The 27,383-nt window shown below is 40.8% G+C and overlaps 1 protein-coding gene across 3 annotated transcripts in view; it reads left to right on the top strand.

The window, feature by feature from the left end:
- Positions 1 to 27,383, top strand: part of AIG1 (androgen induced 1) — a 254,463-nt gene that overhangs the window by 88,235 nt on the left and 138,845 nt on the right. For 2 of the 3 annotated variants that reach the window (XM_004587283.4, XM_058669096.1), the window contains exon 3: positions 6,088 to 6,189. In XM_004587283.4, the coding sequence (XP_004587340.2) occupies positions 6,088 to 6,189 (102 nt within the window). Of the gene's footprint in view, positions 1 to 6,087; positions 6,190 to 15,158; positions 15,418 to 27,383 lie in introns of those variants that run through there. The other variant, XM_058669147.1, reaches the window with a different exon arrangement.

Below are 27,383 nucleotides of genomic sequence, written 5' to 3'. Positions count from 1 at the left end.
CTGCTTTCTCAGGTGTGTTAGCAGGGAGGTAGATGGAAAGTAGAGCAACTTGGACTTGAAACAGCATTCATGTGGGAAGTTGATGTCAGATGAGGTGGCTTAGCTCACTGCACCACAATGCTGATCACAATCTATGAGTTTTAAAAGGGAACGCAGTTTCATAGGACCATATTCTATTAAAGCTGGAGACTCTAAAAAAGTGTTAATTTTTCACCTCCTCTCTCCTTCCCACTTTCAAGTTTGGGAGTTTTAGTTCTTGCTAAAGAGCCTTTATAAACTAAATGACTCTTTAACCTTCTTTCTGGAACATTTTGCATTTTAATTGTACTAAATCCCAAAGAATTTCCCACTAATAATTAAAGCTTCTTCTTAAAAGAAGCTGAAGTCTTCAGCTGCTGGGAGATTCCATGTGAAAGATTCCTTTCAAAAAGAAACAAACCACAAATCCAGTTGTGTTTTAAATCCAGTTGTGTTTTGCCATTAATTTACAGTAATTCCAGAGGTTCACATGGGGACATTAATGACTAGCTGTCACTCCAGTATGTTGTCCTGAAGCTTGAAGGGCTGGAAAGCGACCATGCTCTTTCTTCTCTAAAGTACAATCAAGAAACAGCAGGTGCAGTATGAGAAATAGCTGGCCATTGGTCCTGGCCAGTGGAGTTTCTTTACCACAGGGGAGCATTTCAGTATCACTTAGCTTGTCCGAGAGAAACTATTTTGGTTCCATATCCATGTCCTGGTAGTAGAGTTCAAACTTATTTTAGGTTTGTTGATGACCGTACTATCCAAAGGATATCAGGAAGGAAGCCAAGAAGCTACCATCTGTGCTGTGCTTGTAGCTAAAGAATTCTTTAGAATCTGGTCACAGAATTAAGCCTGCATCCTGACACTAGAGAGGTGACTGACATTTTCTTCAATGTCATGTCACTCTTGGTGATGCGTATAACTCCAGCAGTACACGTGGAGATCAAAATGCCAGCTAAAGTTTTCCTGTTGAGTAGTGACCCCTGTGCTTTACATATGTTGGAGACACTGTGCATGCTTACTTACAGTGCAGATTTGGCAGTAGCTTGCCAACAGTAGTGTGTTAGTAAATGTTTCACAGCTGGCTCTCCAGGGGAAGAATATCTGGGTTGTCAAATTTGCCAACTTCTGTGGTAGAATAGTAAGAACAACCAGGTAGTTGTTTTTTTTACAGTGTGTTAAGTCACCACTTGGAATGTCTGTGTCCCATAACTAAGTGCTGATTTGAGTTCCAGGTGTTCTGCTTCCAGTCTAGCTTCCTGCTTACGCACCTCAGAGGGCAGCAGAGGTAGCTCTGGTGCTTGGGTCCCTGCCTGCAATGTGGGAGACTCAGATGGAACTTAGGGCTCCTGTCTTTGACCTGGCAACCCTGGCCACTGAGGCCATTGGAGAGTGAATCAACAGATTGGTCCTCTTCCATCCAATTTTCCCTCACCCCTCATAACTCTACCTTTCAGATAGATAGATATTTTAAAGAGTGATAGGCCTGCAGCTACTATTAACAGTAAATGATGAAGCACTGGATCCTTCCTCTATGATAAGGAAAATGAAAGATTTTCAATCAAATCACTTCTGTTTAGCACTGTAGTGAAGATCCTAGGCAGATCAGTAAATAAAGGAAAAGAAGCAAAGGTATATACATTGTAAAGAAAGAGGGCGAGAGGTCACTGTGGATCATGTCAATGTAAAAATCCAAGATGTTTTCCAACATGGCCACTGGAACTATGAAGTGATTTCAGTAGTTACACAATGCTATGTCAATATTAGAATACCAGTTGTCATTGTATAAGCTAGTAACATAGAATGAGGAAACAATTGCACAAGGTTTGTGATAACATCACAAAGCCTGAAATACCTAAGGACAGATTTAACACAATAGGTACACAGCTCCATACACTGGCAAGTAACAATGTTGAGAGACTAGCTAAGTGGAGATGTAAATTTTGTTCGTGGTTTGGAAGATTCGATGTTAAAATTTCAGCTGCCCAGACAGCTCCAATGAGAATTTTAGCAGAGTATTTGTAAAAATTAACAAGCTGAGATTTTTGGAATTTAAATAGAAATGCAAAAGACTTAACATAGCTGAACGATTTCGGAAATGAAAACCAGATAGGGAGTCTGTGGCTTGCAGATGTCTAACCTGGCCCCCAGATTCCTGTCCTTACTGCTCAGGGCTGTGTAATCCTCTTCCCTCAAGCAGAGCAGGGAGCTGCGAACAGGTTGGGCTGGCACTCCCTGTGAAGATTGTGCTAGGCAGCGAAAGTGGAGAGATTTCCACCAATGGCCTGTGCAGGACTGAGATGACTTCCTGTCTGTGTGGAAAACTTGGTCTCCATCCAATGGAAACATACAGGTTTTAATCACGTTTCGGGTCAAGCCAAACACTTTGATTGCAGCTCCACCCTGGGAGTAGACCAGAGGAGGAGGAGGCATTCAAATGCCCTGAAGACAGGCATATCTCTATGGGTAGCAACTTCTGGTTTCACTGTCACGTGGGTGCTGGTCTAGAAGGGAAAGAAATCTAGCTTCAGATAGAATGGCCACTGCCTCAGCATCTCCTTTCTGTGTGGCAAAGCTTCAGATAGCCAGGAGTGGAGGTCCCAAAGTAGTCATTTCAAATTTTGTATGCATACCAATGACCTCAGAATCTTAATTGAAGTGAGGGCTCAAACATACCCCAGAATGAGAGCTTAAATTTTGCACATCATTGTTGATTCATGGGACCACACTTTGAGTAGTCAGGCCTTGCTGCATAGGCCCAGGTGCAAGGGAGTTCTGCTATGAAGTTTGGCAGTGTGTTGCTGGCATTGGGGCATATTGTCAGCCCCAATTGGACTGGGGTCCCAGAGCTGGCAGATTTTTCAGCAACAAGAATGTGAAAAGAGGAAGAGCTGTACTTCCTTACATGTCTACTCTATTCACTGGTAATTTTATTTGTTGCATCTTGTGTGAGTCACTGGCAACTGCTCTTTCCCAGGAAACCACTTAAACATGCTGCTATTTGTCCTCCGAGCATCGTTCCTTTCAGCCTTTCTGTCCCAGTTACCTAAACCACAGTGGTTAGAAATCCCAGCCTTACTCTAAATGTCTTTTTCAAGACTTAATGAAACCCCTGGACAACAGGCTGGTCTGTTCCACTACAGACCTACGCCCATCCTGATTCCTGACAGGTTTTCTGATTCCTGCCTGCTTGGTTCCCTGTGCCCCAAGTACTTTCCACTGTGTGTGCAGCCTCAGTTCCAGCTGTGAGCAGAAGGATTCGATCTCATTACAAAGAAGGAAAGAGGGCCTGGCAGCGTGGCCTAGTGGCTTAAGTCCTCGCCTTGAATGCACCGGGATCCCATATGGGTGCCGGTTCTAATTCCGGTAGCTCCACTTCCCATCCAGCTCCCTGCTTGTGGCCTGGGAAAGCAGTTGAGGACAGCCCAAGGCTTTGGGACCCTGCATCCGTGTGGGAGACCTGGAAGAGATTCCAGATTCACGGCTTTGGATCGGTACAGCACCGGACGTTGTGCTCACTTGGGGAGTGAATCATCGGATGGAAGATCTTGCTCTCTGTCTCTCCTCCTCTCTCTATATCTGACTTTGTAATAAAAGTAAATACATCTTAAAAAAAAAAAAAAAGAAGGAATGTATACTTCATGTTCCTAATTCCGTTGTTGTCCTGGACTGGAGTCTTCTTTGCTTTCTTCTCTTCCCATCTCATTTGCTCTGACTTCTAGCCACTTAAAATATCGCCCAGATTTCTTATTTTGTGAGTTCTCACATGTCATCTTTGTCCCCTCTCGCAGGTTCCTGAAGCAGGCCTCTTTCCCCTGCCTCAGTGCCCTGCCTCAGTGCCCTGCCTCATCCAAAAGGAGGGCCTTTTTGATGTCACCACGTCTGCTCACTCCCTTCCACCAGATCCATTGTTTGCAATATGAACTTCTCCTTTACCCAACCACGAATTTGAAAAAGAAAAAATAATACGCATTTTGCTATTTAGCATCGTATACCTACATATGCACATAAAAGGAAAATAGCAAGATTTTAAATATTTTGATGGTATATTTTCTTTGACAAATACTTTTTTTGAGAAATAGAACTAAATTAAATGTATTGTAGAGTCTGTTTGCCTTATCAAGTAGTTGGATTAAATTAATGAGGTAATTATGCATTTTATTTGTGAAATGTGAAAACTTATATACAAATAACTATTATTAAGGATAAAAGACAATTTTGACTTCTCTGTTTCTTGAAAGGAAAATATGTAAATCTATTTTCCAATATGCTTAGATAAAAGTAATGTTCAGAGTTAATTTAATGAAGATTTAAAATAAATATTAAATACAAAGTATATTACAAAAGTAGTTTTCCATGATATTTAATTCACATGGTCTAAAATGAAATACATCATAAAAATCATGAATAATAAAAAATTACTCATTACACTTAGAATAATCTTCAACTAATAATATATTTCTGTTTTTGTGTCATACATTTATAAAGTGACAGTTAAAATAGTTGATCTAAATCAAGAGAAATAACTAGGAATCCTATCTAGTATTAAACTTTTTTCAATTGTTAGTTGTCTTTTGTATGCTCATTCACTGTGTTTTACAAAACAACAAAAAAATATATTCTAGGTATCCAGAATGACTTTTATTTTTTTCTTGGTCAAGGTTACCTAAGTGAGATAGGTTGAAAAGAACCCTTCTGGTTATTAACTTTGAGCAACTGAGTATCTACAGCTAGTTAATTCAAAAATGGCATTGAGGGGCAGTTTGTTGGCTCAGCGGTGAATGCCAGTCTGCAGAGTGGCATACCCAGATCCAGGGCCCAGGTTTACTTGCAGTTTTTGCGGTCTGCCAGCATGCACACTGGAAAGCAGCAAGCGACGGCTGAGGTAGGGTGAGATCTAGACTGAATTCTTGCTCCTACCGCGGGCCTGGCCCATGTCAGACTGCTCCTGCCCTCTGCGGAGTGAACCAACAGATGGATGAAATCTGTCTCTGTCTAAAACCTGTCTCTGCGTTCTAAACAAAGATCAATTAAAATTTTAAAGTGACATTAAAATATTTATTATTTTTGATAGCAAAATGTGGGAGCAAGAATGACTTAACTGCCAAAAGATGATGTAAAAATCTTCTCTGTTTCATTTTTGTGCCTCGTGGTTACATTGTGTAGTAGGTTTTTTGTCTTGTGATATTACCCTGCCGAGGGTTTGAAGCCTTTGAGACCTTTTTCTTTTGCAGTTATAAAAGCATGTACTTAAAAAAAATCCTTTGCTGAAGTTTAAGACCTTCGGCAGTTCATTATTTTCCCTGAACTTCTTTTCTCTCCATTAGTTTTGAGAGTGGTAAAATAATAAATTGAACACTCTCCATTTACTCTTTTTTGATGACTGTGTTGCTGATGGGCCAAAACAAACCTCTGGAATCCAGATGAACTTCTAAGTTATTCCAAGAGAATTAGGAATCTTCCTTTACCATCTGCTCAGTCTGCTTTGCAAAGTAGCTGGAGCCCTCCCTCCGACTGTAGAAATTAATACATTTGCTGGAAATGTGACTTTGGGACATTTTATAGCAGTGGTTTTGATGCTGTTAGTGGTGAAATGGAAACTTGAGAACGTGAAGATTAATTTAAACCACATGATGAGTTCAAGGAAAAGGGACATAGTCTACAGTTTCTTGAATGTGTGCTAACTCTACATATAGTGAGGGAACGCGATCGACTAAAACCACCACTGAACTTTTAAACCCCCCGGAGAGGAATCAGACCAACATGATTAGCCCTGTAATGGAGCTGTTCCTGATGACAGGCCTCTCTGCTCTCCCTAGCTGCAGATCCCTTTCCCTAGGAGGACACAGTTGGGAGATTAGAAGGAGGAGAAGAACCCCAACTGTTATCACGCAAGGAATGAAGCTGGAACTTCTCCGAGTCCTTAGCTGCTTTTCTAATTGATCTTTCATCATGGATCCCAAATCGTGTAGGATTTGGTTACTCGTAGATATCCAGCCAGGTGTCTGTTATAGAGAGTCATTAATGAGCTTGTAATAAGAGATTTTTCTCTCCCTTTTCCAGTTCGTTGTGGCAGTATTCTGGATCATTTATGCGTATGACAGAGAGATGATTTACCCAAAGCTGCTTGACAATTTTATCCCAGGGTGGCTGAATCACGGAATGGTGAGTGAACTAATACAAACAGTGATCTTCTAATTTTTTTTTTGATTATTAAAGAATAATCTTCTAATTTAGATTTTCCATAGAATCTACCTAAATATGTACAAGTTCGTCCAAGATTCTAGAGAAGAGTACTCAATGTAAACAAAAAGCTTTTCCCCGGGGGATTAAGTCATTAGTACTATAGCAGGAAAGTCAACATAGTGTTAATGGTGCTAGAATACACCTAGCACATTCTAGGATGAAATCAATTTTTGAGCCGTTAGGAGGTTTGCCCTCAGAACCTAAGGGTTGATTCCAAGCTACACAATCATCAAAACCCTGGCTCCACTTTATGGCATGTGAGTGGGTTGTGTTGGAGGTAACTGTTGTACCTGGAAATTGGTGAGCAGGAAGGGTATTACTGTCCCTTGGAGATCTTGTGAAAGCTTAGCAGACACCTTTGGCAGTGGAGGTGCCTGCCTTATCAGGTTCTTCCCATCCTTGGTTGTCTACCTGCAGCTGAGAGACTGATGCCTCATTTAAATTCTCTGTGATGCTGTAGCCCCTGGTGTTACCTTCACTTGTTTCAAATCAAATACTTTGGATGGTTTGCACCTTAGCAACTTTGAGAATGTGGTTTCTGCAGAGAGATGTTGTCTCATCCTCCCTTTCCGTTTCTGGATTTGAGCATTGTTTTGTCATTAACTCAGGAGCCTGCATTCTGGTTACAGCAATTTTTAGAATGTGTCCCAGGGTGTTCCTGATGAAAAGGGCAACCCATCACGGAAATTATAGGGAAAGAAAGCATTGGAAATCACAAGTCTTAGTGCTAAAATAACAATCTCTCATCTGCCCCCAAATTCTGGTATATTTTAAGAAAATGATGTGTACTAACAAACATTCCTGCCCTGAGGGGCTTTGATCGAACCTTTCTTGAGCCAACTTGTCAAAAATGACATCCCTCAGACCACCAGGATTTTCTTTGTGTTTAATTAGGGCCATAGAGTGAAAGGATTAACATGGCACCTCCATTCTGATTTCAGACACATCCTCTGGGTCTGGTTGCTTCAGTCCAGGCATCTGAAGTGCCTGATGTGGTTTCTCTGCTCTTTCCAATTTTTTTTCCTTTTCTTGAGTGTGAGCAGCCCAGGTCTCTGCAGTCTTCTGTCCCAAATGCCCTTCTCATTCTTTCCTGGCAAATTCCTCTTCATCCTGCTAGCATAGCTGCTATCTTCATTAAGAAGCTTTTCCCAACTCCCCACGCAGAGGTAGCTGTTCCTTTATTTGTGCTTACACAACACTTTCATATCTCTCTTAGGCATGTCTGTATCTCCACAAAAATGCTAAACTCCTGGTACAGCAAAGCAGCCTTTGAATGCTAAGCATTTTCCCAGCTGTGTGGCACTTGCTAGGATCAATACATATTTATTACATTGATGAGGGAACTCAGTGTGGCCGACTTCCACAATTCTTGCTTGTCAATCCTAATAACTGTTATATTTTGAGAATCTGTGATGTTCTAGGCATTCTGCAGTGACTGTATGGTTTAATATCCACAATGGCACAATGAATCAGGAGTTATGAATATTAGCTCACTTACAGGTGAAAAACCCGGGCCCAGCAAGGTTATATAATCCCCCATCCTTTGTCTAAAGGAAGATAAAAAAGGATTCTGAATCTGGTCCTCTCTGTCCTCAAATATGTATGTATTGTTTTTACAAGTTTATATTTTTGTCTGAAGCAAAGCATTCATACTTAATAGAAATTATGGCATTGTAATAGCTTTTACAATTGTAAATCGAAATTTAGAAGAAACACTTCTTTGCTTACTCTGAAATTTAGTTTCAAAGTATGTGGCATAGTTTAAGACTGAGAGAAAGCAATTGATAATAGATATTTTAAGAAAAAGTTTTCAGGGCATTCTTGACTCCTGAAAGCAGAGCTGGATTTTGTAAATTCCCTTTCCGGACACCAAACTGAAAAGCATTGTCAAAGAGGAGCAGGCCTCGGTCACCAAACAGGTGCACTGTGGTACAAACAACCGTCACCACTGTGGTGTGACCTCCCAAGAGGAGGAATGGTCAGGTTGTCGAGGTAACTTTCAGTTAGGGTCAAACTCAGGTGTACCAGAAAAGGGAGACATCCGCCATTCTTGTCTGCTGCTGAAAGTGAAATAATGTGTTGTTTTTTCCTGACTTTAGCTGAGAAGAAACCATTATATTTCGTGCTATAGAGGTATAGTCTTGGATCGCCTGGTCAATTGTTTACATCCCTAAACTACACAGTGCTCCGTGTTACATTCAGCCAGAGAATCAATCACAACCTTTGCAGATCCTGCTTTAAATTTTTAATGCTTAAAACAAATGGCTTATTAAGCATGTGTGTAGCTATTAGAACTTGGTTTTGATTCTCTTAGTTTTCCCTTGATTCACTTTGGTGAGATACAGTTCTTAATCTTGAAGACAAGCATGACTTAGAAATCCAAGGAAGAATTGAGCAATACAAATACTTATGAAAGGGAGAAGATAAGTTAATGTCAAATCTACCAAGTTAAATGAGCGTAATAGATTATTATTTCATGATAAATTTTTTTTCCTAGCAAATGTACATGACTGTTACTTTCCTTTTCTTCTTGCTCCAATTCATACTTGCAGTATTGCCAACAAAAGAAATTGTAAATGATGGCTAAAGAATAGTTTACAATATGATAGTTTGTAATTCCCAAATTTATGTATATCTGTAAGTGTAGACACAATATACATAAGACATGGTGCTGAGTCTTTAGATTGGTAATTGAAATATGAACATTCGTGCCCCGTGTGGTGGCCTAGCAGCTACCAAGTCCTAGCCTTGAATGCACCAGGATCCCATATGGTTGATAATTCTAATCCTGGAAGCCCAGCTTCCCATCCAGTTCCCTGCCTGTGGCCTGGGAAAGCAGTCGAGGACGGCCCAAGGCCTTGGGATCCTGCACCCGTGTGGGAGAGCCAGAAGCTGCTCCTGGCTCCTGACTTCGGATTGGTTCAACTCTGGCCATTGTGGTCACTTGGGGAGTGAATCATCGGACAGAAAATCTTACTCTCTATCTCTCCTCCTGTGTATCTGAATTTGCAATAAAAATAAATAAATCTTTAAAAAAAGAGAGAAATGAACATTCAGTGCTAGAGTCATGACTTTATATAGAATTGGTTAATAAATTCTGTGAAATTTCAGAAAATTAACTAAATATTTTTAATCTTGTTTCAATTTCAGTTAAAGGCTTACTAATTATTTATAATTTATATTTCCTTTAAGCTATCTTAGATTATTTTCTTTTTTTTTCATTTTTAACTATTTATTTATTTATTTATTTTATTACATTGTATTATGTGACACAGTTACATAGATACTTGGGTTCTCCCACCCCTCCCCAAACCCTCCCACCATGGTGGATTCCTCCACCTTGTTGCATAACCACAGCTCAAGTTCAGTTGAGATTCCCCCATTGCAAGCATACACCAAACATAGAGTCCAGCATCTTATTGTCCAGTCAAGTTCAACATCTTCTTAGGTATACCCTCTCTGGTCTGAAGACAGAGCTAGCAGAGTATTATCCCAGTCAATTGAGAGCTCCATCATACCATCAGCAAAAATTTACCTCATTATGGAATTAATTGACATAGTAATGAGTAACCAACATGTTGAAAGTAAATACGAGTTCCCAGCCACCTTCTGTGACCACCTCACCTATACTTCAATTTAGTTTATACACAACATATAACATTCATAACATAACATGTTATACATAAGATCATATCATCTTAAATTAAGGCAAACATGTGGTATTTAACCTTTTGGGATTGGCTCATTTCCCTTAGCATTATGGTTTCCAGTTTGGCCCATTTGGCCACAAAGAACTGCATTTTGTTTTTTTTAATAGCTGAGTAGTATTCCATGGAGTAGATGAGCCATAGCTTTCTTATCCAATCCTCTGTTGATGGGCATTTTGGTTGCTTCCATGTTTTTACAATTACTGATTGTGCTGCTATGAGCATAGGAGTGCATGTTGGTTTCCCATAAAACAATTGTTCTGGATATATTCCTAGGAGTGCTATTGCTGGATCATACGGTATGTTGAATTTGAGTTGTTTGAATATTCTCCATACTGATTTCCATAGAGGCTGTACCAGCCTGCAGCCCCACCAGCAGTGGAGTAAAGATCCCTTTTCCCCGCAACCTCGCCAACAAGTGTTGTTGGTGCTTTTATTCATGTGGGCCAGTCTTACTGGCATTAGGTGGTACCTCATTGATGTTTTAATTTGGATTTCCCTTATTGCCAGGGAACTTGAGCATTTTTTCATATGTTTATTTGCCATTTGGGTTTGTTCCTTTGTGAAGTGTTTGCCCATTTCCCGTGCCCATTTCTTGAGTGGCTTGTTTGTTTTGACATTTTGGTTGTTTTGTAGCTCTTTGTATATTCTGGAGATCAGCCCTCTATCAATGCTTAGCATTTTAAGTATATAAAAATTAATCAACTCAAAATTTTATTTTAATGCATAAATCCTGCTTAAAATATTAAAATATGTGCTTTTTGTTTATATTTTATTTTCAAATACTCTTTCAGATTATTATTTTCAATATATATCAAATTTTGTGATGATTTATATATTTTTAGAAATATAAGATTTATTTATTTTATTGAAAGGTAGGTCTACAGAGAGAAGGAAATAAAAGAAGAAAGATCTTCCATCTGCTGGTTCATTCTCCAAGTGTTCACAACAGTTTGAGCTGAGTCAATCTGAAGCTAGGAGCCAGGAGCCTCTTCCTGACTCCCATTGGGGAAGAATGGTCCTGAGGCTTTAGGCCATCCTTGACTGCTTTCCCAGGCCACAATCAGGAAGCTGGATGGGAAGCAGTACATCCGGGACACAACCGGAGCCCATATGGGATCCTGGTGCATGCAAGGCAAGGATCTAGCTGTTAGGCCATCATGCCAGGCCCAACAATAGATGTTGCAAATATGCTGAAATGAAGGCAGAAAAATGTTTTGTCAAAATAAAGGAAAGACAAATTTTATAATCAACGTTTATAATTGCATTCACTAAATATCTTAATATTTGATTTAAAATTTATAAATACATCTCTTTTACTATTTATACAATCATAAATTCATCATCCCTTTTTAAAAAGGCTTCTTCACTTATTTATAAGTCAGACTACAAAGAGAGAAAGAAACAGAAAGAGATGTTCTATCCACTGGTTCATTCTCCAAATGACATCAACAGCTGGGGCTAGGCCAGGGCAAGTCCAGGAGCCAGAAACATCTAGTGTCCAGTATAGGTAGCAGTGGATCAAGCATGTGGGTCATCTCTCGTTGCAGAGGGGCAGATCAGAAGCGGAACAGCTGAGACATGAACCAGTGCTCATATCGGATGCTAGCCTCACAGGTGGCACCTTTACCTGCTACACTCTGTGCTGCCACTGTCCAGTCTCTCTTCCTTTTTTTTTTCCCGCTTTGTGGTGAAAAAAAAAATCTGGCAGTGAGAAGCAAGACAATTCATTTAGTATCTTATTATCTTAGGTTGTAACTTCTCAATATTTTGTGAATGATTGTGGCCCAGTAGGCCTGTCTGTCTGGGTTGTAGGTGGCGGAGGAAGTCCCCCTTATGGGGGGGCTTAGGGATCACTCCAACATGGACATGAAAATCACATTAAGAGAGACATAAAATTAAGCATTTATTGCACTGCTACTTCCTAGAGATGGGATGACCTGTCCACTGCCATGCCAAATAGGGTCCAACATATGGGAGAAACTGCCTGGGATCAGGTTCAGCCAAGCAAGTGGAGAAGAAAGTGAGGGAGAAGAAGAGAGGCGGACAGAACCAGTGGGATAGTGTCTCAATTGAAGTGTCAAGGTAGCAACACACAGAAGGTATGTTGGGCATCTCAGTGGTGTGCCTGCGTGTCACTTATCAGTCGGTGAAGGACAGGAAAGATAACTTGAGACAGGCTTGAGTCTGCTCATGGCTGATCTGTGGGGATATTGAGGAATCAGAGTAGGAAACTTGGAAAATGCATGGTGCACAGTCATTGCCTTTTATCATTAAGAGATTCCAAGACAGGGCACGGTATGGTAGCCTAGGGGCTAAAGTTCTTGCCTTGCATGTGCCTGGATCCCATGTGGGCTCCTGTTTCTGTCCCAGCTGCTTTACTTGCCATCCAGCTCCCTGCTTGTGGCCTAGGAAAGCAGTTGAGGACAGTCCATAGCCTTTGGACATTGCACCTGCGTGGGAGACCTGGAAGACACTCCTGGCTCCTGGATTCAGAATTGGCTCATCTCTGCCATTGTGGCCACTTCAGGAGTGAATCAATGGAGGCAAAATCTTTCTTTCTGTCTCTCCTTCACTCTGTAAATCTGACTTTCCAATAAAAATAAATAAATCTTTAAAAAAAAAAGATTCCAAGAGAGAGTATCCCCTATTTTTCATGTAGAATCTTATTCATCGTTTGAATAGTCTCAACATAATTTCTGGATATCTGGAGCCCTGAACCACAGGCCTGACATGCAGGGAGCACTAGCCGTCTCAGAAGGCAGCATCAGTTTAGATGTGTATTTGCAGTATTCAGCTGCCCCGCACAAAAGTGCTAAAAAGCAACGATCAGAGAACTCAGAGGATCTAAAGCTCTAGGCCTTTCATTCTGATTTACACTACTGTCACCAGAAGTTAGGCTTGATTGGAACTAATGGCAAGTCTTCTGTCTTTTCTATTATCTACCTCCTTTCTTTCAGTGGCCAATACTAGATTTTATTTGAGGAAGAGAAGAGGAAATGAGTACATTGATGAGTTGAACAGTAATATGGAATCTCCTTAGGCTGCATGAAAATAGCAGGAAAGGAAGGAAACATAGAGGGAAGAGTTTTAATTTATTATAATAAAATATAAACACAAAATATAGTACATTTCAATGGAGCTGGTTCAGTATCCAAAACCAAAGACTGTGTTTTTTTGCAGCCCTATATCTCCATATTCCCATCAGCTTAAACAGCATGTCATGCCCATTGCACATTCACTAAATGCTTATGATTAAAAGGGTATTTGTGTGTTTGTTTTTGACACATGGAACAATGTCATGTTTATATTCATGTTCTGCTAACACTTTCTGTCCTGAGTCCGCTGGTGATCAAGGATGGTGCCAGCAAATGAATCTATTTGCAAAATGTGGTGAAGAATGGCCTGTGTAGCTATGGTAGACAGAATGTAACCTGTAGTGTGTGAAGGCTGAACTTTGATTTGATTCAATCCAACAAACATTGATTGAAAGCCTACACTATATGAAATACTCTGCTGGATATGGTAAGGTTATAGGGTGAGAGAAATACAAACATTTGCTGGTTGTGTGTGTGGGGCGGTTCTATGAAATTTTTAAAATTTCTTTTAATTTTATTTGAAAGAGAAAGAGGGAGAGGCAGAGATAACTCCCATTTGCTGGTTCACTCCCCTGAAATGCCAGCAGTAGGCAGGACTGAGCCAGGCCAAATCCAGGAGCCCAAACTCAATCTAGGTCTTCCAGGTGGGTGTCAAAAACCAAGTATTTGAATCATCGCTTATTATCTCCCAGAATGCACATTATCAAGAAGCTGGAATTAGAGCTGAAGCTCAAATTTAGACACTTCAATATGGATACAGACCCCAACTGTCATCTTAACCACTGAGTCACATGCCTGATGCAAAACATTCAGTTCTAAAGGATGCGACTGGTGTGTTTGAGACTGAGCAAGGCTGGTAGGGAGGCAATTGCACAAGTCTCTAAAACAGTCCCAAGGCACTGCACTGTGGCAAGTGGCATCAGTGTCAAGACTCTGGCCTGTGTCTTGACTACAAATGTGAAAACCTGAACCTTCTGCAGATGAAAATTTTAAAAGCATTGTCAACAGAGGAGGTATTAGAAGCAATGGAAACGTAAATATCTAAACTCTACAGAGATTGCAGACTGTCCGTGAGTGACACTCTGTCAGGGAAAAGAACAATAAGGCAGTGTCTCTACTTTTTGGAAACCTAATTGATGGACAGGGCAAGCAGCAGTGGGTGAGGGCATTACTATTGTTGTTACCACAGATCTTTAAGAAGGCAAGATCTTGTTCATCTTGAAATCACAGCGGAGGTTCTTCATCCCCCATGTAAATCATGTTTGATTTGCCAGTTGCTCTAGAGCCAAGTTATAACTACACATGCTCTTAGCCAAAAGGCCGAGAAGCAATTGTAACTGAGTCTCAAGAGAACTTTAAGATAGGTATCCATTTATTCTGTTCAATATTATTTTGACATTTGGTAATTACTGAAAAAGTTTGTCCATCTGTCCTTCCCAGAAGAAAAGACAAGAGATACCCCTGTGGTGATCGCTGGTTTACAGGACCTTGGTTTTGACATTCTCCTTGGAAGAGCCTGACTCATGGAACATGTTCAGTTCTGGGTCCACTGATTGTGTACTTCATTGTTTGCAGAATGTGTGTCACCCAGACACTACATGTTTCCCAAAGTAAACTTTTGTTTGCATGACTGTAATAAACACTATTTAGGATAAAACTGGCCTTCTCAGTTTCTAAAGTAACAATAGAGTATGGAAACTTCCAAAAATAAAAATAAGAAACTGGAAAAAAAAGTCAGAAATTTCTTAGGCTTTTCTTGTAGGTCTGTCAATTGAATCTCCCAGTAAGACTCCAAAACAAATAAGACTCTGAAACCTAGGCAAAAGAAGGAAATTTACACGGAGGCAGATATTTTCAGAGTTGCTGTATCCTCTTCTTGTGTGTAAGCTTTTTTAATATTGAATCTTTTTCTATTGTGAATTTTCATGTGTGATCTTTAGTTCCACCAGGTCCAATTTTCTGTGTTATAGATTACACATTTGCATTTTGACATGAAGATTTGATTATTCTGTTTGAAAGAGTAACAAATGGGAAGGTATTCAATTTAAATCATTGCCAATTGTTCTATTTTTATTTGAACCAGATATATTGCAAAGTGAAGAAAATATGTTCTTTTTAAATGAATGCTTGAGTAAACTGTAAGCTATTTGTGAAGTACAGAGATGAAACTGAAAGGAAAAAAAAGAAGACTGGAAGATAAGAAGGTGATAGGAGAGAGGAGATATGGGCTGGTGAATGAACAAGAGAAGAGAAAGAGGGATTATATCATGGACAAACAAAACAGAGATACCAACAGGAAAAAAAGGAGACAGAATGAGTTGAGATATAGCAAGATGAAAAGAAATCAAAAGATATTCATATGCAAAAAAATTTCAAAATCCATGCATGTTAGGAATTCTACTGTATTCATGAAACTTGCATATTATGGAAAGGTCATGTGTGAATTTCAAACTTTTTTTCTGCTCTCTTTTTGAGGATGTTTCAATGTATATTGACTTCTCCCATTCCCTTTTTTCCCTCCCATATGTTGCATGAACTGCAAGGCCAGATCATTTATTCCTTCCTCAATGACCAGTCACTGCCCTCTTTACTCCTGTCTGCCCTGCAGCAGAACACTGCTGTCTCTCTCAGGTGGCCTATTTTGTATATATTTTGCTGCAACTGTAAGAGCCCGACCTTGGGTTCAGAGAATACATTGCTGGTCACCTGGAAGCTAAAGTCAGATAAATAATAGCTCAGATCCAACATACTAAAAATGCTGCTCATTACCAGTATTATTGTATCTGAGTGTTTGGAAGAATGACAGGCAATGCTTGTTTCTTTCTCCTTCTTCTTCTCATTTTTTAATTATGTGTGTTTATTGAGGGGGAAAGAGCAGAGAGAAACAGAGAGACAGACAGATACTCATCTGCTGGGTTACAGAAGTAGGAGTTTAACCCAGATCTCCTATGTGAGCCACAGGGACCCTGTTACTTAAATCATCACTTCTTCCTTTCATGGTCTCTATTAGCAGGAAGCTGAAGTGAGCTAAATAGAACCCAGGCACTCCAATGTGGTGTGTGGGTATTTTAACCTGTATACTGAACATCCCTCTTGACAGCAATATGTTAAGAAGATTTATGACAACAGAAACCCGTGTGTAGAGCTAATTTTCCATGCAAAGGTAGAATTCAAAGCTAATCTAGTTATTTGGACTGTACTCTCCTCTTTTTTTTTTTTTGCTTTATGTTAAAAGATGAGCAGGCCCAGGACTAGTTCATGAAAAGGTCTGTAAGTTACATTCAGATATTTTGGGGTCAGCAAAACCCAAAGTGTGGTTACTCAAGCATTTTCTTCCCTAATCCTTAAATCTGCAGCTCTTCCAAAGCAAACTTAATTCATATGCTTTGCATTTATTTGCCCTTAGGCCATCATATTTAGTGAGAGGGTGGAGGCAGGCTGGCAGGTGTTGTCCCAGGACCTAGCTTTACTTCTTTGCAACAGACAGATAAATGATCCATTAGCCACAGCTCCAAACTCCTTGGCGAAAGTTCCTACTTATATAGCCTCAGCACATGTCAGTGTTGCTGCCAAAGAAAGTAGAAGTGGAAAGAAACTGCATTTTCTACACTTGATCTTAGCCAAAAGGCCGAGAAGCTATAGAAGCTGCATTTTCTATTATGGAACCACAGAATTCCTGAGTCTTAGACTTGTGATTCCCAGAGTCATGTGGTTCATATACCATGCTGCACCTCGAGCTTCTCAACTACCTTGTGCGTCCTTACCTGCCGGAGTACCAGAGTATTGCCTGTGTTGGAGCCTCAGCAGCTGACCACAACCATGGAGTGATCTTGAGGTGTAGGAAAGGTTCTCAGGTGGAACCAAGTCTCTTATTTAATTCCTCTTGCGCACTGGCTCACTCCTTTCTTCCAGTCTGCAAGAACCTCCATTTTTTCTACTGTTCTATTCTGAGTGGGTCTCTCTTGACAGTTACTTCATCCCGTGATGTGCATCAAAGGGGCCATTCTCCAGTCTGTACTTTCTGCTCCAGCTCCCTGTGGGGCATCATCCTCTGTATTGACATGAGGGCCTTGAGATAAAAACCTTGATAAAAACTCACAGCGTTTACTGTTCTTCTGAGTCTCCCTGTTCCTCTTAAGGATTGGCAAGATGTTTCCCTCCATGGTTAGATGACAAGGGCCATCAGTTATAACTCCACAGCAATCGCTGAATCTGTTCCAGCCATATAATCTCTGTCATTTCTGTTTTAGTTCAGGCTCTCATCATCGCTCATCTCACCTGGGGAGTGAACTGGCAGCTAGTTCTCCCTCTCCATCCCTTGTCTTCTCTCTTGCTCTCTCTCTGTTTCTCAAATGAAGTTTTCAAAAAATTAAAATCCCATTAAAAAATAAACTCCTGAATTTGTCCCCAGGCTGTGTGCTCCTTTAGGTATACTGAAGTCTTGGCTAACTTTCCTTAGCCCATGTAGACCTCTTCTCAAGGTGAAGTTTTCAGTATTGTCCCTTTCTAATCTGTTGTTAGCACAGGCAGCCATACCTACGCTGTCCCTTATATCTGCTCTCCAGAACTGAAGACATGCCAAGCCTTCATATTTCTGTCAAAACCTTGCTGATTCTTGTGAATGCAATGTACTCCCTTGCAGCTCCTACTCAGGTGTATGTTACCTGTCTCTTGGCTGTCCCTTGCTTGAACCTCTTTCCCCAATGAGTACGTCTGACTTCAGTATCCACTGTGCTTTGTTTGCAGATTTTTACTGCATGATCTCTGAGGGCAAGGCCAATGATCCTAGCTTCCTTTGTGTATTCCTATCACCTGGCTCAGTGCCTGAGTGCTTGACTCATAGTAGCCCTTAGAGAATGGGATTTTTTTAAAGGATGCATGAATAAATCATTGATTGCACAATTCTGTCACATTTTGTTAATCTCCCCATCTGGCTGCATTGTTTAGATAGGAAATAAGATAATTTTCATTAAGTGACCCTAAATTAGTTCTAAATGATCACCACTTAATTTTCTGGGTTTCATACTCTAGCCATTTAGTAATCCATGCTAGAACCCTATAGCATCTTTGTCAAGCTTGTTAACTTATATCTAGGATCAGTTTTCTCCATTCAAGCTAACTGTGTTTGCTGACCTACACTGAACAGCATAATAAATTGTTCAAGTTCACACATCTCATGAATGGCCAAGTTGGAAGTAGATCACTAGCTAGCTGACCTCTCTGGACCTTTGGACCTCTCCTTGGAGCCTTTGTAATGACTAATTACAGAGAAACCATTAAGCATGCATTATTATATTTCCTCAGCCATATCCCATTAGGATAAATTCTATATTGTTGATAAAAATAAGTTATTTTCCTTGTTAATTTATGCAAGGATGATTTCTCTTTCCTGTTTTTTAACCAGCTCTGTGTTTGAATCCAGAGAATTAGCTTGCATACAATGATCTCATTAATATTAGTTCTAACCTTGGTGTAAGAAAAAATCCTTTTGGTGAGAGTGGTGGGATTGTTTTTCTAAAATTCAGCCCCTTTCGTCCTTATCAAATACGGGAGTTCGTTTGATTTGGTGACAGAGCTAGCAATCTGTTGTTAGCTGCTCTTGTTGCTGCTGTCTCGCGTAGAAAGACTGACTCCGTGTCAGCCTTGGAAGACTGATGGGAGCAAACGCTCCTTTGCCTTCCTGTGTGGCTACCATCACTGCATACACAGTGCCTGTTTTATTCCACTTGTTTTCTTCCAGGTTAACTTTCTGTAGGTCCCACTAAATCGATACAGACCTGGTTGTCTTGTTCTGTGAATACAGCCTAGTGTAAATGATTGAAGAGGTTCAGGAGAACAGAGTTCTTAACTCCAATTCATCTTAACTTTCTCCATGAGAGGGAAATGTAGCTTGTTGTAGGAATTTTTGGGGTTGACCATGGAGGCACATCACACGGTACCAACCACATGGTGCCATCCACGCAGCAGGCCTAATAAACATCAGCCTTGTGCAAGAAAATACAACAAAACAAGTCTTCCTACAGCTAACCATCTGATCTTATTGTCAAATAACAAATAGCAAATTAGTGGCAAACTCAAAAGCCTCAAGGGGAAAAATGGCCTGGTAGAAATCTTGTATTTTTAGCAACACTGAATTTGCAGATACTCCTAACTATAAAAGTGAATGAGACTCTTTAAAAAGTGTATATAAAATGTAAGATATTTATCCTTGAATCAGTAATTCAAAGCTTCTTTATTTTTTAAAAGCATTTTCTTCAGTTGCACCTACTGGAAAGGGCTTTACACCCAGAATTTGCTCATATTCACACATATGGCAAATGTGAACTAATCAGACCACAGATATTTTGCTGCATTCCACGGTGTCTCATTTATTTGTTTAATTTGCAGCTATAGCAACTACATTCCTCCAAGTTAGGCTTCTACACAGACCTACAGTGTGATGGGCCTAGCTGACGTCTGGCACTCAGCACCACAGTCAATTGAAGACATATGCACAGACTCACTTACCACACTTTTTAACCTGCTTTTTCACACTGCACGAATATGCGACATTTACGCAAAAATGTGAAAATCAACCTTCTGTAAGGAGAGTGGGTAATTAAAAGATGTTATGACCTGCGTTTCTGGAACACTTCGGGTCATACAGTTTTCCTGGCACACTCCGCACTCACCCTTCTGATGTGCAGCAAGGCGGCTGTTCTGCAGCAAGCTTGCTCCTGTCATGACGACAGGATTGAGCCGGTGCCATGCTGGTGCTGTTTCCCCCACGCTACTCTGCACACAGAGAGCATTTGGAAATGACCTTGGAGTAGAGACTTGCTAAGTTCATGAAATATGGGCCTGTAGGAAACGCCATTTCACAAGTGATTTAGAGAAGGGCATTGGCACCCTTGTCAAAATCTGTCCCTTTATTTTGGTGTAAGATTACAGTAAATTTTTTAGCATACATGAGGAGGGATGTTTGTTCTCAATTTTATTAACTGCACTTAGTAACAGGTTGGAAAGTTTAGGTAATGGAGACAATTGGCATTTGATGTTGTTGATTTTTTGTTTATTTCCAGACATTTGACGAAGAAAAGGGAAATGTTCAAAGGATACTTTTTCTTTTGAGGAATCTGGGAGTTTAAAATGAAGGATGAGTGGCAAGCAGAGTTGAAGAGGCAGTGCTGGGGGCAGTGCATAGAGGAAAGGAGTCCTAGGAAGTCTCTCTCTCTCTCTCTCTCTCTCTCTCTCATTGTAAATTGTCAATTGATTCGATTCATGCTCATCACATTTAGGGCCCAGGAAGTGAGCAATTCTTTCTCTCAGCATGCACACCCAGAGAGTGAACTGTTGTCATTGTTTAAGCTCATAAATTGATGCCGATTCCTGTTGCTCCTAAGCGGTTCTGCAGTTTCACTGATGTCTATTGGTGTCTGATGTCACCTGACTGGCTTCTCAATGCTGGTGAGCTGACTGACATCTCAGAATCTGTGCTCTCACTGTCTGTGAAGTCAGGTTCAGTGACTTGGAAGGTCCTCGCTGCTTCCCTTGCTGTGACGGTGATTCCACAGCTCCAGTGAGGTGGAGACTATCCAGTTTGGGGACAGAAAAGATAGAATAGCAAAAGAGCATTGGGGAAGAACTTCTATGTTATCTTAAGTGAGCTGTCTAGAGAATCAGATTCTGCATTGAAGAAAAAAGGAAAAGAAATAAGAGGACCATTACCCTCTGGAGTTCTCTAAGGAGACTGTCAAAGGCTTCCACCCACCCTTATTTTTAAATTCTGATCATCTTCATCAAATAATTCTGAAAAATATACATCTGCAGGATCAGGGAAACATGCTGTCAACAGCAACTTCCCGGAATACTGGTTTTTACTTCTGAAATTTTTAGTGAGCAATATGATATTTCTGTGAGTTTAAATGGGAATCCCTAAAATGAAAACATTTTGTCAAGTTAGGTAAATCATACAGGCAACTCAAGTGTAAGTCAAAATTATAGATTATAGTTGTCTGCACAAGTGTTCACATTTTGTATCATAACTTAGAATGAAACCAATAATATGTGTGCCACAACAGTGTTTGCATGCAGTGATTAATTGAAGCCAGTTGTGATTTTTCAGTAGCTTTTCCTAAGGGTCATATGAATTATTTACTGTTGAGCTTTTCCCCCTACTCACCTGTGTTTTATAAGTTTGCCTGACAAGTTCTAGCACAGGAAGTAGATTTTATTATCTTATTAGTCTGTCTTGGAGGTGATTTTCTTTAAATTGCAATACCTTACATTTTAAAAACACTTTTAATGGGTCCAGTGCATTGGCTCAACTAGCTAATCCTCCTGCTCCAAGTGCTGACATCCCATATGGGCACTGGTTTGTGTCCTGGCTGCTCTACTGCTGATCCAGCTCCCTGCTTGTGACCTGGGAAAGCAGCAGAGGATGTCCCAAAGCCTTGGGTCCTTGCATCCACGTAGGAGACCTGAAAGAAGTTCCTGGCACCTTGCTTCAGATCAGCATGGCTCCAGCCATTGCAACCATTTGGTGAATGAACCAACAGATTGAAGATCTTTCTCTCTGTCTTTCCTTCTGTCACTAAATCTGCTTTTTAAACAAAAATAAATCTTTTTTTAAACCCACTTTTAAATGTTTTAATTGGAGAGCAAGTTTCTCTCACTTTTCATTCCAACTTTAGAGCCCTCTGGTATTAATGGAACTGATTTTTAGTTTATTTTCTAATATGTTACTCAGTTTCTTAACTAAGACAGGAATATCTCAGTCTATTCAAGCTTCTATAACAAACACCTACAAACTCAGTGGCCTGCAAATAATATACAGTTAATCCTCATAATTGTATGGGCTGGGGAGTTGCCAGCATAGCAGCATGGTCAGGTTCCGGTGAGGGCCATCTTTTACGTGAGGGCTGAATAATCTTCGTGTCCTCAGAGGCTGCAGAGTCTGAGCATCCCTGATTAGTTATCAGGGCACTAATTCCGTTCTTGAGAGCTCCACCCTCATGACTCAATCACTTCCACAGGATCCACTCCCTACTGGCATCAGCTTGGGGGTTAGGATTACAACAGAAGAATTTGAGGAAGCACAAACAGGATGTGATAAGGAAATGAAAGTGCAACAGAGAGCACCAACCCTATGGATCTTGGTAGTATATCTAATATCATGAATCAGAAATGACAGGGACCACGAGGAGGGTTAGAGAAGACCCAGACCACTGGGCTTTGATTGCCGGAGACAGTTTGTTTCCCTGCTGCCCACTGTTCTCTACCTGCACACGGCCTTTCTCCCCTTGATGATTTTCTTTCATCTCTTCAGTCACCATGTTTAGATAGGAGAGAGAGAGAGCTTCGGTATAACCAGATAACATCTTTACTTTTAGGCTATCTTCAGAATCTCACTGTCCTGATATTTTAGAATACTGTAGGATTATTTATGTGGATGTATATGAATTATAAATATTTTCCAGTGAGAAATTTCATTCTGTACCCTGGTGGAGTTCTTTCCTTCTGTAACTGTGGGTTAGGGCTTTCTGAACCTATTCCCATAGCATCCCAGGACTTTGCTTCCTTTGCTTTCAGAGCTTCTCATTTGTGTACATTCTCTCCAAGAGGTTCCATACCATCTTCATGCATATTCGTACTAGCATACAGGGTTGAAAGAAGTCTGGCCACCACTGAAAATCTCTTTCTTTAAAAGCCAGTCCCCTCTGTAGAGGCCAGATGATGCCTCTCCACATTCTTACCATTAAAGTTTCATTAGCAGTGGTCAGCCCTGGCTGGCCTGGGCCACATGCTCAGCTGTTCTAATTCATTCAGTCTAGGAGAGGACCTACACACTATCTGGACCCACACATCCATCCCAAAGGAGCGTTTTTTAATGCTGCTTTACATGATTGGAAGCCAGACATAAGATCTTTGAATTCATTGGTCTCTCAGGCACCTTGGCATTCAAAGAAACTGGTTGGGGAAAGAATACAAAGAAGTAAGCCAGCCTGATGATGCCTGGAACTAAGTTGAATGGAGGTTATGGCAGCGAGACAAACCCACGTAAATGTGTGTAAGCAGGCAAACTTAACTCTTATGGGTTGGTTATGAGGTGGTATTTGTGAATTGGTTCCTACTGGAATAAAATACTGGCACTAGGTCAAGATTCTTGGAAAAACGAATTAATATTACCATCTATTAAAATATTAAAAAGCATAATGCATGTGTCAGTTATCAGTAATCCTTGAAAATGTTTATGGGGCTCAGTGGTCTGTAACTAATTAGGACCTGCAGTTAACAGAGGATATGGGTCTCCTCTGAGATACAGGAAACAAAACACAAATCCTTTATGTAACTCTGTTTCCTACAGAAAGGGTTTTTACTTGTCAGTGGGATTTGTAAAGTTTTATTTTATTTGCTTGCATTCCGTTACTTTTGCATAAACCCTATAAGAAGGGTCGCAGTGAGGTGAGTAGTGACTTTAACACATTTTTGGGAGCTTCCATGGCAGATGAAGGTTGGATATTGAGGATTCTCGGAAATAGTGTTTGGGAAATATAGGAAAGAAACAGAAGGGTGGGAAGCATGAGAAACAAGGAAGGGAGGGCAGAGGAAGTCAGGCAGGCAGTAAGGAAAGGCACAAAGCATTTGAGTTTAGGTGACTTAGAAACATTTTAAAACGTATGTCTGTGTGTGTATGTGTGTGAGAGAGAGAGAGAGAGAGAGAGAGAGAGACAGACGGAGATACAGAGAGACAAAGAGAGACAGAGACAGAGAAACACACAGAGAGAAAAACACAGAGGTCTGTCATTTGTTGGTTCCTTCCCAAATGCTAGCAACAGCTAGGGTTGGCTCAGGCTGAAGCCAGGAGTATGGAGCCACATGCTTGGCAGGAACCTGACTGTTTCCCAGGTGTGCTTTAGCAGGAAGCTGCAAGTGGAAGCAGAGCCAGGACTCAGGCATAGGCTCTCGAGTGTGGAATGCAGAGGTCCCAAGTGGCAGCTTCACTGTTGAACCAAATGCTTGCCCCTAAGCAGTCATCTAAAAAAAAACCTGAGGTGACATTGTAAAGGTGAAGTTTTTGTTGTATCGTACTAGTGTATTTTGGACAGCTCTACAGCACAAGTGAGTTTGGGTTTCCGAAGTTCCATCATGGGCAAGTTATTTGGAATTAGAAACCTGCTTACCCAGAAAATGTTTGTCATGGAAGTGGTCCTTAATTTTTGAGGCTAGCTCAGAACCTTTCTTTGTTATGCTTTGAAGCTGAATTATTACACATTTGGAGTGATACGAAATAGACTATGTATTTGAAAATTGTAGGTATAAAGAACATTGAGACAATAAATTGTTGAATCAGTTGTTGAACTTTCCAAAGGTGTTATGATGGTGTTAGAAGGAAAATAGATTTGATGGAAGGATCTTGGGCTCCTTGGAATACTCCATGCTGACATTTGAGGAGCAATAACTGTCACTCTTTGGATCTTTGTTGGCTTGTGTCTGCCTTGAGCCGGTCATGAAAAGCAGCATACTCACACTGGGTTAGAATAACAGACTGTGAGCATCACTGTTTCATGTAGGAAGGAAGGAAGATATCTGTTGTCCACAAAGAGGAAAAAGCCATGTTCAAATGGCTACTCTGATATCATACGACCATAACTTTGTCATGAATTTGGATAAGGCTCATGCTTATTTAGATAATCTCAAGTTGTATAGTTAGATGTGAGGATAGAAAACTCTGAATCTTCATTATCCTGCTAAACTCACCTTTGTTTGGTAAGATATGGAATTAGAGTGCTATAAGCCCAGCATTCCTGGAAAACTTGTACTTGATCCTGCCAGCTCTTGGAAGGTAGACCCAGTATGGTCTCTGTCATCACCCACCCCAGAAGCAGCACCCAAAATCTGTCTGGGCCCCTGTAACTTTCTAGAACAGAATGGCAACAAAACAGGCTTCTCTCTGACATGCAAAGCAGGGTAGAATAAACAGCTCTACTATAAGCAGTGTCATCATACAGACTGAGGAGCAGGTATAGTTAAGATATGATCCCATTGATGGAAATTTGCTCAAAGGAGATGTTTTCAATAGCTTGGTATAAGGAACTACTTTGGGTGCTGGCATTCATTGCTGCTCTTGGGAGAGAATGACCAATCGAAGAATGGGGACAGAGATTAAGCTATTAGGAAGGATGCAGAACTCAAGAGTTCCAGAGACCAGCTTTGTTTGTCTAAGTTTAATTTATCTATGTTTAATTTATAATTGCCTACTTATTTCTATTGATTACTAATTATTTATTTATATTTAGTTTATTTGAGAGGCACGCACGCGCACACACACACACACATACACACACACACGCGTGTGCGCACATGGTGAGTTCTTATTCATGGGTTTGCTTCCCAAATGCTGGAGCTGGTTCAGCCTGACAGTGGGGGCTGGGAACATAGTCCATATCTCTCAGGGGAGTGGCAGGAACCCAACCTTAAACCATCACTGGTACCTCCCTGGGTGTGTGTTGACAGGAACCTGGAATTTTGAAAAGAGCTAAGGCTCAGACTCTGAAACTCAGTGTGGGTGGCAGCCATCTTAATCACTAACTTTAAGGTCCACTCGTGGTAACCAGTTTTAAGAAGTTGAAATTCGAAATGCAGAGTCCATACAATGGTTTGTGGAACTATTTCAGTTCTTGCTTAGTTTACAGAATTCAAAATAATTGAATATGTCTGGACATGGAAGGAAGGGAGGAGGCATCCTGGAGGTGTCCTGAGCGGAATAAACAGGAACTCACATCTAGAAGAATCCTCCATTACCAAAACTAAGACTTAATCTTTTAGAAACCAAGAAGTGCAATAAAGTTATGCATGAGTCAGATGATTGGGCATATACATTAGAGAAGTGGGAAAGGAAAGGGTGCTGTGGCTCAGGAGCAGCAGGTGCAGAGGCAGGAAGAGCAGTCTGCTTCTCAAACTGCATAGCATGTGACTTCACCTGCCGTAGCAATGCCTGGAGAGCTACAGCCGCTGCCATCACCCAGGCTCAGGCCTGGACAAGGAGACCCCACCTCATTCTACTGGCATAGGGAGTTAGTTGAAAAGTTTTAAATAGGATCAGTGATGGAATCAGAGGAGCATTTTAGAAAACATGCTCTTCCAGGGTGGAGAGGATGAATGGACAAGACAACAGTGATACAGTAAGAAATAGAAGAAAGCTGAGACCCAATTCTCAAGACAAGACCCAGGCATTGTGATTGTAAGATCATAATTGTAAGACTGTAGGATCACAAGATTGTAAGACATCATGGAGGAGGACCCATGAAGGGAAAATGGGATGCTGATGCCAGGGCATGGAGAATATTTGGGGGAGAAGGCCACTGAGCATGCCATAAAGAAAGGCTGTTCCAGAAGGCAGGCTCAGCAGTATCTGGGGCCACACAGAGGTCAGAGCAGACAAGGACAGAGATAGGCACAGGTCTTCTTGAGAGGCAAAATGATTCAAGGGATGGAACCAGAGGAAAAGGAGAACTTGCTAGGAAAGCAGGAAGCAAGTAGAAATCTCACCAATGTGATGGTGTTTTAGATGAAGAAAGACTGTGCTGTGTCTTTCACTTGGTCCAGAAACAAGGACATATTGACTAACAAGATTCAAGGGATAATTTTCCCTTACAGTCTTACCTCCTGGTGGCCCTCGGTTTGCTCCCAGTGAAAGGGGTGTTGCTTCTGGCCTGTACACTCATTTAGCAGGGTCAGAACTTTGCCCAGGGACATGAAGATGGCCTTTGCTGCTCTTTCTGCTATTTAATTTGCTGTCATCCAGGATAACATTTTTTTGTGGACCTGAAGATTAATCTATAAAGAAATGCATCAAATCATAGGAGAATGTTCAGAAAAATGATAAAAAGCAATGGCTTGTTTTTTACATTTCCAGGAAGTGAGGAGGAAGTCTAAAATAAACACTCTACTGGTGCCCTTTTGTTGCATATCAGAAGCAACAAAAGAAAAATCCCCGGTGATTGGATAAATTGGAAGGCCGGCTGTGTGACTTAGATTATACGTCTTTTTAAATTTCTGGAAATCTGACTTAGGTGGTTAAGAGCCTGCAGAAATTCTCCTGGACATGCTGTTAGAGATAAGCCATTTGTTTTGTGATGATCCAAAAAGAGAAATGTGCTTTAGAAAACAAGTGAAAGAGACACAAGTCGGAGAAATAGTCCTCTGAACAGATGCATGGAAAAGCACTAGACTTGAGGCTGCTGTTGTGTAGCAACAGCTTTTGATGCCAGCATCTCATATTAGAGAACTGGCTCAACTCCCCGATGCTCTGCTTCTGACCCAAATC

This window comes from Ochotona princeps, chromosome 1 (genome assembly GCF_030435755.1).
Source record: "Ochotona princeps isolate mOchPri1 chromosome 1, mOchPri1.hap1, whole genome shotgun sequence".
NCBI classification, from domain to species: domain Eukaryota; kingdom Metazoa; phylum Chordata; class Mammalia; order Lagomorpha; family Ochotonidae; genus Ochotona; species Ochotona princeps.
Note: the sequence above shows the minus strand (reverse complement) of the source record. Positions and strands in the feature narration are given on the sequence as shown.